Source organism: Arachis ipaensis, chromosome B3, assembly GCF_059453495.1.
Source record: "Arachis ipaensis isolate K30076 ecotype BB chromosome B3, ASM5945349v1, whole genome shotgun sequence".
In the NCBI taxonomy this organism is placed as follows: Eukaryota; Viridiplantae; Streptophyta; class Magnoliopsida; order Fabales; family Fabaceae; genus Arachis; species Arachis ipaensis.
In genome coordinates this window covers 139,964,128-139,974,232 of record NC_142438.1, presented here as the reverse complement: position 1 = coordinate 139,974,232, position 10,105 = coordinate 139,964,128, and the positions used below count along the sequence as shown (strand labels likewise).

At 39.3% G+C, this 10,105-nt stretch overlaps 1 protein-coding gene and 1 pseudogene across 3 annotated transcripts; both read right to left on the bottom strand.

Moving 5' to 3' along the window:
• Positions 1-630: 630 nt before the first annotated feature.
• On the bottom strand, positions 631-4,923 carry LOC110269536 (uncharacterized; annotated as a pseudogene).
• Positions 4,924-7,384: 2,461 nt separating this feature from the next.
• LOC107631869 (amino acid transporter AVT1I) lies at positions 7,385-9,822 on the bottom strand. Of its 3 annotated transcripts, none has more exons than XM_088509505.1 (5): positions 9,611-9,822; positions 9,058-9,152; positions 8,843-8,985; positions 8,150-8,757; positions 7,385-8,075 (listed from the first exon to the last, which is right to left on the bottom strand). In XM_088509505.1, exons 3-5 carry the CDS (start codon positions 8,925-8,927, stop codon positions 7,557-7,559), a joined length of 1,212 nt encoding a protein of 403 aa, XP_088365631.1. In that variant the 5' UTR covers positions 8,928-8,985; positions 9,058-9,152; positions 9,611-9,822; the 3' UTR covers positions 7,385-7,556. The 3 variants fall into 3 exon arrangements, with proteins under 3 accessions (XP_088365631.1, XP_020975397.1, XP_020975400.1); XM_021119738.2 differs by having other exon boundaries at positions 9,058-9,121; XM_021119741.2 differs by lacking the exon at positions 9,058-9,152.
• Between the last annotated feature and the right edge of the window lie 283 nt (positions 9,823-10,105).

Genomic DNA, 10,105 nt, shown 5'->3' with positions numbered 1-10,105 from the left:
AAACCGATCCGTTATCCATCCCTGTTCCCCTCCCTTACCGCGAGAGTGAGAAGATCTCTTCAGCTCGTGATTCCTCGAGGCTCCTTCCTTCAGTTCGCCGGCGACATGATCTGAAGCATGCATGGTTACTGAGGCCACCGGATTGGGAACGCGAAGCCTTTGTCGTGACTGCGCCGCCGTCCCACGAAGCTGTCTCCGAAGCAGGAGCCAGGGCATCACCAACAGCGCTCTGCTTCCTCCTCTTTCCAAGATCCATAATAACCTCTTCCCGTTAGCAATTCGGAGTATTGGGTAGACTCCACTCCAAATGTCTTCCGGAGCCTCAACCATACAATCCGAATTGATGCTCTCCCTTTGTCAGAACTTGAATCCGGATGCCACTCCCTTTATCAGAATTTGAACTCGATGACCTCCATCTTTTGCCTCCACTGGAACCACTCTGGCCCTCCTATTCCTCACGTTCCCGCAGCACGATCTCAGACACAGCGTCGCCTTGAGTTGCATGCAGATCTTCTGTCTCAGATCATTGACGATCTGGATGAAATCCTGACACTCGTGGCTCTTTGCTTGGTTCGAGCTTCTCTATTTGCCTAATTTTAATTATCCAGTAATTCTTGTGTAGTTGTTGATTTACATTCGAAGCTCTGTTCTAATAATGTTCTGTATTTCTGTAGGTGGTTTAGTGCTCCAGTTTGCTCGTAGTGTCTCTGCTTCTGCCGCTTTCGCCACTGCATGGGCTAGACGATTTCCATTTCTGGGGGTCCAAGTCATTCCCTTTTCAGGTAAATTCGCCATTAAAATTTGAATGTCTTGGAATATGGCCATAGCCTCTCCTAAAGCTATTTTAGATTTGATAGCTTGAGCTAGCTTTAGGTTGTCAGTTTCTATTAAGGTTCTGCCCATTTGTAAATTATTCACTATGATTAATGCTTGTCTTACTGCCTGGGCTTCTGCCACAGTACTTGATGTGGCTTGGATTTTTCCTGAAAAACCTAATATGATTCTTCCTTTGTGATCTCTGATAACCACAGCAATTGCACCAGTTCCTGTATCCTTCCTGAATGCTGCGTCAACGTTCGCCTTCAACCAGTTTTCAGGGGGAGGTCTCCATTTCACCAGGTTTGTTTTACTTTTATTGCCTTCTGTTTTCTGTGTGTGCTGTTTTTCTGCTAGCTTCCAGTAGATTTTCTCTAGTGCTTTAGCCCTGTAGATTGTCCATTTAGGATTTACATCCTGCTGCTGAAACATTTTGTTATTTCTTGTTTTCCATATTTCCCACATGAGAAATCCTAGCTTGCTGATCCTCTTCTCCATGTCCTCTCCCCCACCTGCTCTCAACTTCTTTATACATTCGACCACCCAATTTCCGATAGAACTTACTGTCTCCACTGTTGGGGTCCATTGGCATTCCGCTCCGAACCATGCTGCCCTAGCCCAATCACAAAGTAGTAGTGCGTGTTCTACTGTCTCTGGACTTTTTAAACATATCTGGAAAACTGGATTTGGTGCCATCTTTCTTTTATATAAGTTAGAACCTACGGGTAATATATCATGACAGGCTTTCCATAAAAACATTCTGATCTTCTGTGGTACTTCCATTCTCCATACCTCCCTCCATATCTCCCTTTTGTCTTCACTTGTTGATGGATTTCCATATTTGCTATTCTGCTCAACTCTTCTTGCAGCATAGTATCCAGTTCTTATTGAGTAACTCCCATCTTCCCTCCATGGCCAATACAGATGATCTTCTTTGTTCACTACACTAACAGGGGTGCTAAGTATCTCCTTGCAAATTTCTTGGGAGAATCTGCTCTCGATCTTTCTTTTATTCCAGCCTTCCCCATTTACAATGAGATCCTTAACCTTTGAGTCATCTGTACTGTTTGTGTTAAGAGGGCTGCTCCTGCCTGCGATCCAATTGTCCTTCCAGATGCTCACTTTGGAGCCATCTCCTATGCTCCACTTTGCGCATTTCCTTAATAGCTCTCTTCCATGTAAGATACTTCTCCAGACCCATGAGGTGCCTTTTTTACCCGTTGCTGTCCAGAAGTTGCCGTCCGGAAAATACAACGATTTTAAAATTTGTACCCAGATTGCATTTGGATTTTTGAGAGCTCTCCATGCTTGTTTTGCCAGGTAGGCAGTGTTTTGTTTTTCCAGGTCTTTAAACCCCAATCCCCCTTCACTCTTGCTATCCGTGATGCTATCCCACTTCTTCCAATGAATGCCCCGTTCCTTCCCCGATGCTGCCCACCAGAATCTCGCGATCTTCGTGCAAATTCTCCCGCAAAAGCTCTTCGGGAACTTTATCACATTCATAATATACGATGGTATTGCCTGAATTACCGATTTTATTAGAGTTTCTTTGCCTGCTTGATTCAGCAACCTTTCTTTCCACCCTTCTAGTTTATTCATGATCTTCTCTTCAATCCATGCTAGAGCTTTGTTGTGAGATCTTCCCCATATGGCTGGTAGCCCCAAGTACTTTCCTGGCGTGTCCCATGTTTTCATTCCTAAAATCTCTTCTATGCCTACTCTCGTTTGTATCGGCACTTGACTTCCAAAGGAGATGCCTGACTTGTTCATATTAATTCTTTGCCCGGATGCCTCTGTGTATTCGTTTAGTACGGTTATGATCTGAAAGATCTCCTCCTCCTTCGCCTTCGCAAAAATAATGCAGTCGTCCGCAAACAACAAGTGAGTAATAGCCGGAGCTGTTGGGGCTATCTTTAGACCCGTTATGTTGCCTTTCTCTTTAGCCTGCTGCATAAGAATCGTGAATACCTCCGCTGCTAAAATGAACAGGTATGGGGATAATGGATCCCCTTGTCTAAGACCCCTCTGAGGCTTTATCTTCTTCGATAACTCACCGTTGACTCTTACCCTATAACTTGCACTTCTAACACATTTCATCACCCAGTCAACCCACTTCTCAGCGAACCCAAATTTCTTGAGCACTTTTTCGAGAAAATCCCATTCCAGCCTGTCATACGCCTTGTTCATGTCTAATTTGATTGCAACATTTTCTGATCCATCTCTTCCTTTCCTATTTAGGCTATGGTAGACTTCTTGGACGATTACTACATTATCTTGTATGAGCCTTCCACCCACAAATGCACTTTGGGTTGGGGACACTATATCCTCGAGAAGCCCTTTTAGTCTCAACACTATGACCCTGGTTATTATTTTGTAAATAAAATTGCAACAACTAATTAGTCTTAACTGATTGAGTTCTTCCGGATCTTTTACCTTTGGAATTAAAACTACTATGGTTTCGCTAATCTCTTCCGGCAAGAACCCGTTCCGAAAGAATTCTCTGACTACTGCACATACCTCTTTTTTGATTATCTCCCAGTGCTTTTGATAGAACAGTCCATTCAGGCCGTCTGGTCCAGGAGCCTTGAGGCTACCCATGCTGAAAACTGCTTTCCTGATTTCTTCTTCTGTGACCTCTGCGATCAGCTCCCTGTTCATGTCTTCCGAGACTCTTACTGAAATCTTGTTTACGACTGACTCGCAATTCCTTTTATTGTTTGAAGTAAAGAGCGCATCAAATCGTTCCTCTATGTGCTTCATGATTTCTTTCCTGTTTTGTATCCAGAAGCCCGCCTCATTTTTGAGCTTATCGATTCGGTTCCTTCCCCTTCTTTGAATGGTTGTAGCATGGAAAAAAGCTGTGTTCTTATCTCCCCATTTTAACCACTTCAACCTAGCTCTTTGTCCCCAATATTTTTCTTCCTGTTTCCATAATGCAGCTATATTCTCTTTTATCTGTTGTATTTTCTCCTATTTTTCTTGTGTTAAATCTGAATCTTGTAGCTTCGTTAATTCCTCCTTCAGCTTGCGAATTTCTTGATCTGCTCGTTTCAGAGTCCTCTTGCTCCACTTTTTAAGCTCCTCTTTACAATTTTTCATTCTTGTTGTTATTCCTTTCCAGACGCATCCTTGGACATCTTCCTTTTCCCATCCCTTTTTTACCGTATTCTCGCAATCCTCATGATCGGTCCAGAAGGCCTCGAATTTGAAACTTTTCTCTGTCCTTTGAACTTGATTTATGTCCAAAACCAATGGGCAGTGATCAGAACTGATGGCTGGCAGAGCTTTGAGTGATGCCTGCTGATATAATACTCTCCATTCCCAATTTACTAATGCCCTATCTATCCTTTCCCTGGTGATGAATCCATTTCTTGGATTTCCGAACCATGTGAATCTTCCTCCTTTTATATCTAAGTCCATAAGGTAATTCATATCTGCAAACTGCCTAAATTCTCTCACCTGATTCTGTGGCTTTGGATGTAGCCCAATTTTCTCTTCTTGGCTTAAAATGTCATTGAAATCCCCGATGAATAGCTGTGGCTCCCCCTTGTTGTTGTTATTCGCTGTGATTGTCCTCCATTGTTCTTTTCTCCTTCCAAAACATGGATTCCCATATATAAAATTACACTCCCATATTTTCCCTTTTCTATCATCAATACGAGCTTTTATATGATTATCGCACCAAAAGTAAATATTAATATTATATATTTCATTCCACAAAAGGCATAGCCCTCCGGACAGTCCCCGGGGTTCTATGTGAAATACATTTTCAAAATGTAACCTTCTTTTCAACTTTTTAATAGTACTTTCTCTAGCTCTAGTCTCCATTAGATATACTATTGCAGGCTTGAATTGTTTGCACATACTGTGCAATTCAGAAACTGTCGCGGGAGCTGCTACCCCGCGGCAGTTCCAGCTTATGATGCTCATGGTTGAGTTGGGGGCATGTGTAGGCCCGCCTCCTCAGCCGTTATGTCTTCCAAGTTATCTCTGATCTGTGATCCTTCCTCATGCACTCCTCCTTCTGTTATGCTTCTCCACCTTCTGTTCTTCTTGTTGGCCCTCGACATTTGCGTACCTTCCTCTTTTTCTTTCTGAAGTTTTACATTTCGCTCCTGTTGGTCCTCTTCCCTTCTTCTTTTCAGCTTTAACTTTTCCTCCATCCTTTGGATAAGTTCTGTTTCGTATTCTCTGGCCACTACTATTGCTTTACTGTTTTTCTGCTCTATTTCTTCCTCTTCTTCTGCTAATTCTACATAATAGAAGCCTCCTTCACTCTCTGTGATTATCTGCTTTCCTCTCTGTTTTGACTGTTCCTTATTTGTTCCAAAGTGTCTTGTTGGTCCGTCAACGTCCATGTTATTTCTGTATTGAGCCTCATCTTCTACTTCTTTTCCTATGTTTTTCTTCCTATTTTCTTCAGCCATATTTTTATTGAACTCCATCAAAATTTCTCTAATGGTAAGATTCCCTTCTCCTTCACTTGGCCCAGTTCTGATTTGTTGTCTATTCATATTGGGCCTTTGGTTAATGAAAGCCCATGTCCCTCTGTTTGTACTGTCCATTCTTCTCATGCTTGGCCCACCTTTCTCTTTATGCTTCCTAGGAATCTTGTTGCTGTCCTCCTCATTCTCTTCTGCATTGTCCTTATCCTTGGCCTCATTCACGTTTCTCATTGTTGCTGACTCACTAGCTTGCTGATTTTGTTGGATGGCTTCTTCCTTCTTCCCTTTTTTATGATTTGCTGTCCCATCATCATTTATCATGCAGATACTGTTGTGTTCCTCACCGTTCATTTTATCATCCTCAGCCCCTTTACCTTGATCTTGCACTTCTTGTATTGCCACTTGTCTCTCCCCTATTTGCTCTTGTGGATTTTCTGCTCTGTCCCAAGATTTGGCAGAGGCACTGGCTTGAGAGCTTCTTACTCCCCCTAGACTTGACCCCCCTCTGTCCTTCTGTGCCTGTCTTTTCAACCACTCCCTCCCTTGCAAACTTCTTTCACGCGCCTCCCACAACTCCTCCACCCAATTGTTCTGTTCCTCCTTTCTCCTCCTAATACCTGCCTTTCTTGCCTCATTTTCTATTGACCTCAGACCTGGAGTTGTGAGTTCAGGCCCATATCTGGGAATTTCTGGGTTTACTAATGATCTCACTAGTTCCTCCCCACATGCTCTTTTGTCATGCCCAATTCTCCCACACTTGTAACAATAATCATACAGTTTTTCATATTTGAAATCAGCCCATGACTGGCTTCTATCACTTCTTCTAAACCAGAATCCAGTCTTCAGTGGTGCTTGAACATTTATCTCCACTCTCACCCTAAGGAAGGATCTAAGCATGTTTCCTTCAACAAAGGGATCTTCAGCACTTATCACTCTCCCTAATGTGGCTCCTATCTTCTCAGCATTTTTTATATTTATTTTATCATAAGGCAATCCATGTATTTGAACCCAAATAGGAAGCTGATTGTAGTTTACCTCTTCTATGGACAGGTTTGGGCTCCACCATTGCAGACTCAGCATGTGCCCTTCTATCCTCCATGGTCCACCTTCATATGCTCTTCTTGCTTCCTCCTGGCTTTTGAAGTTCAAGATAAATGAGTTTGGTCCTGCATTAGTGATCACTAGACCTTGTGGATCTCCCCACATGTTGAGGATCGTTTTGCGTACTGTGACCGTATTCAACACCTTTTCCGTCAACACCCGGCCAACTAGCTTCTGATCTGTCTTTTCTCCATGTTGAGTTGAAGATTCTTCCAAGTCTAGAACATCCCCTTCCATGGCTGCGTTTTCTATCCTTTCCATAACTTGTCCTGCTGAGTTGTATTACTTTTTTGTTCTGTCCCTCTCCTTTGTTTTGTGATTATCTTTGAGCTTATATTTGATCTGGACTTGAGTAGTTGTTGTGATTTAAGAGCTTCGCTGTCGAAGCAGTATAACTCCACTCCTGGAGAGCGTGAGGCTCCACTCTTGGAGAAGTAGTAATTTTTTGCAACTCATTACTTAAAAATTCATTCGAATAATTAATTTAATTATATCACACAAAGGAAGGCTGTAGAATTGGGTCAGCCCAATAGAACAGAGCACTAGTGATGAGGGCTAAAAATTCAAAGAGATGTCTTCGATTTTTATTAACCAAGTTCTTTAACTATCCAGCGACAAGTGAAAAAGAATCCTATCCACCTACAAAAATTCAAACATTTTATAATTGTTAATATAGTTGTTCAATACAATTGTTAATAGAGGAAAGGAAAAAGTGAGAGAGAAGTAACAGAGCGCGTTATTAAAAAAAAAAGTAATTATTCATTCTTTTAATTTTTAAATAAAAAATACATTTTTTAAAATTCTCAAAAAATAAGATATATTTAATTTTTTACTCATTTAAATATTAAAAAATAAATTAAAACTATAAGTCATTATTTTTTAAAAGAAATGTGACGTCGCAAATTAATTCATATTAACAATTGATAATAACAAACAATAATAAAACAGAATTCCCGCCAATTAATTCATATTGCTATATGTTTTGATTAGGTTGGAATTTTGTTTCGAGCTTTGTGCATTACTCCTCTGTCTCCTTACAAAATTAGTCATATTTAGAGAGATTAGAAATTTGATCAAATTCATAAAGAACCTTTGAGATGCTGAAAATTATTGAGCATTCATTGGAATATAAGTACGTTAACCAATAGGTTTGCTTGTTTAACTAGTATTTAGAAAACTTTGAACGCTCCATGTTCATAATTTGATATGACTTACTATCTGAGTTACAGAGATATAAGTGCCAAGTAGAGCAATAATTGACCCTGTAAACAAAATTCCTATAATGATAACCAATTCTATTCCAAACTTTTGAGCTGCTTTGTTCATCTTTAAGTAGCACAAGCATGGCAGAATCCATGAACACGTGACACTCAAAAATGCGCCGATAAATGCCATAACATAGCCGAAAAAGGGAACAAATAATGCCACAAGCAAAGTGCTTAGCACAATAGTGGTTCTGATGAGGATGGCAATAGGTCTACCCTTGTACAAAAATAATGTTTCTTCAACAGCATTGGCTATTGGGGTGATTATAACAGCATACTTAGTGAAAGGGTTGATTAATGTTGTGTAAATTGCTATCTTGGTGCTTATTTTCTTTGTTGGAAGATTTAAGGTCACCTGCGAATTCACGTGTTCTCCAAACATCTTGTACCCTATGGTAGCCATGGACCCATAGGTTATAGTGCTTGTGATGAAACATATTATCAAAACCTGCATTTAGCAAATAATGAGTAACATTTTTTCTTTTCTAGTTATAAACTGTAATTGTGTAAAGTATTTAGTACCTTGTAAAATTGAGTTCTATCTTTCATGGAATTACGCAATGTAGGAAAGACAGCATGTCCACAATAACAGAACGCAAAGAGACTCACAGAAGAAGGCAACCCTTTCCAATTAATGATGTCTCCTTTTTGATGAAATCCAACTCCATCAACTTCAGCAACACACACAACACAAACAATCAAAATAAGAGAAGCCACAACCCCACCAATAGAAATGTAGGCCAGAACTCCCAAACTTTTCAACCATGTTGTGGGTAGTATTGCGAGCGCAGTTAGCAACACAAAACCGGCTTTGCCTCCAATTCTAAGGCTACCAATCTTGAAATCCATGTTTGGAAACAACTTTTCAAGATTGTCACCTTCTAGTATGAGAAACTCTACCGCAACTAAATAGAGCTCTAAGTACATGAAGATGGCTACCATGGTTCTTCCTTTGTAACCGAAAGCAACCTCGCCTATGTCAGGGTAGGATTTGATTAATGGATGTGCGTCCATGCACCTTTGAAGAAGCAATCCTGTGTACCAACACACAGTAGCAACAATGAGGAGCAAAATTAAACTCATCCACCCTCCTTGAGACACTGCATATGGCATTGAGAGTATCCCAACACCTAATAAGGAAAAGATCGAAAGAGAAGAGATTAGAATAATTAATATCATTGGCACAAACATGATTTGATACCATAGACTGACTACCTGACAAGGCATTAAGTCCATTGAAACATGTTTTGAAGAAGGATGTTCCTCCTCTAAGGGATTCTCCTGAATTTTGGCTCTCCATGTGATAATAGTAATAGTCTTGTAATTGGAGTTGTTCTCAAAAATGAATGACCATGCACCTGAGGATAGTGAGAATGATGAGTAGATAAGCATCATGATCAATAATATTAAAGAGTGGTTACATAACTTACGTTCCTCTTTAGGAGGCCAGCAATGGCTCCACACTCAAGTCCACCCACATGTCATCATCCATCACTTTATAGTCAAATGACCCTATTAGTGTGTGCTTGTCATATGAAAAAAAAAAAAAATACTTACCATATTTGGATATATCTTAAATATTTTTATGTATCTAATGAAATTTAAAACATATTTAGCATAAACTGATCATGCATTAATCTTCAATTAATCAATAAATAGCACATCCCTGATTATTGGTATTTTAAAAATTATTCTATTCAAATAATTCGTACAATGATATTTAAAATAACTGTTTTACTAGAATACCAACTCAACCAATAAAATAACCAATAAGTAAAGATTACAAGAAGAAAAAATTAAAGAAAATATTAACTAATTATTGACTAAAAAAAGTAATTCGCAATCTTTCCAATTAAAATTAAATAAACTCACTAAGTTTTTTTGCTAGAGTTCTTCTTTAAGGCTTAAGATTATGCAAGATCCTTAAAATGTTCTACACTTACTAATTTAGCTTCTAATAATATGTATGTTAACTTCACTTACACGTGAGTCATGACATACATAACATTGTTCAAGTGTTGATGGGTGGTGATCAGGATCATGATGAAAATTGTATTAACATCCAAGAAAGAGAGAAAGAAAGCTTGCTGTTCAAGCAAGAATGTTGAGAACAAATTGAAGAGAAGGAAAAAGAGAGAGACAAAGGCTTTGAGAAACTGAATTGTATTGATAAGAGATGAATGAATGGAATGTTAATACAATGGAAGTACTGTATTTATAGCCAGAGTTAGTTACTGATATTTAACTCTTGTAACTATCTTCCTATAGTAGTCTCACAAATTGTTTGTCACTATTAAGTATTAACAGAAATGATGAAATAAGAATTAGAATATATAAAAAATTTCTTTCAAAATGATGAATGAAATAAAAATAAAAGAAAAAGATACAGTTTGATGCCTTGAAAGTTTAAAAGAACTTAATTCTTCTTGAGGAATTATGTTTTAGAAAAAACTTGTTAGGAGAATAACTGATTTCTCA

What these genes read in the sequence shown, in the direction of transcription:
- LOC107631869 (XM_088509505.1), bottom strand. Translation starts at nt 8,927, where the DNA reads ATGGAGAGCCAAAATTCAGGAGAATCCCTTAGAGGAGGAACATCCTTC. An exon ending in TGGACTTAATGCCTTGTCAG is followed by an intron (nt 8,758 to 8,842) that starts GTAGTCAGTCTA and finishes TTTCCTTATTAG; the next exon opens with GTGTTGGGATACTCTCAATG. An exon ending in ATAGAACTCAATTTTACAAG is followed by an intron (nt 8,076 to 8,149) that starts GTACTAAATACT and finishes TGCTAAATGCAG; the next exon opens with GTTTTGATAATATGTTTCAT.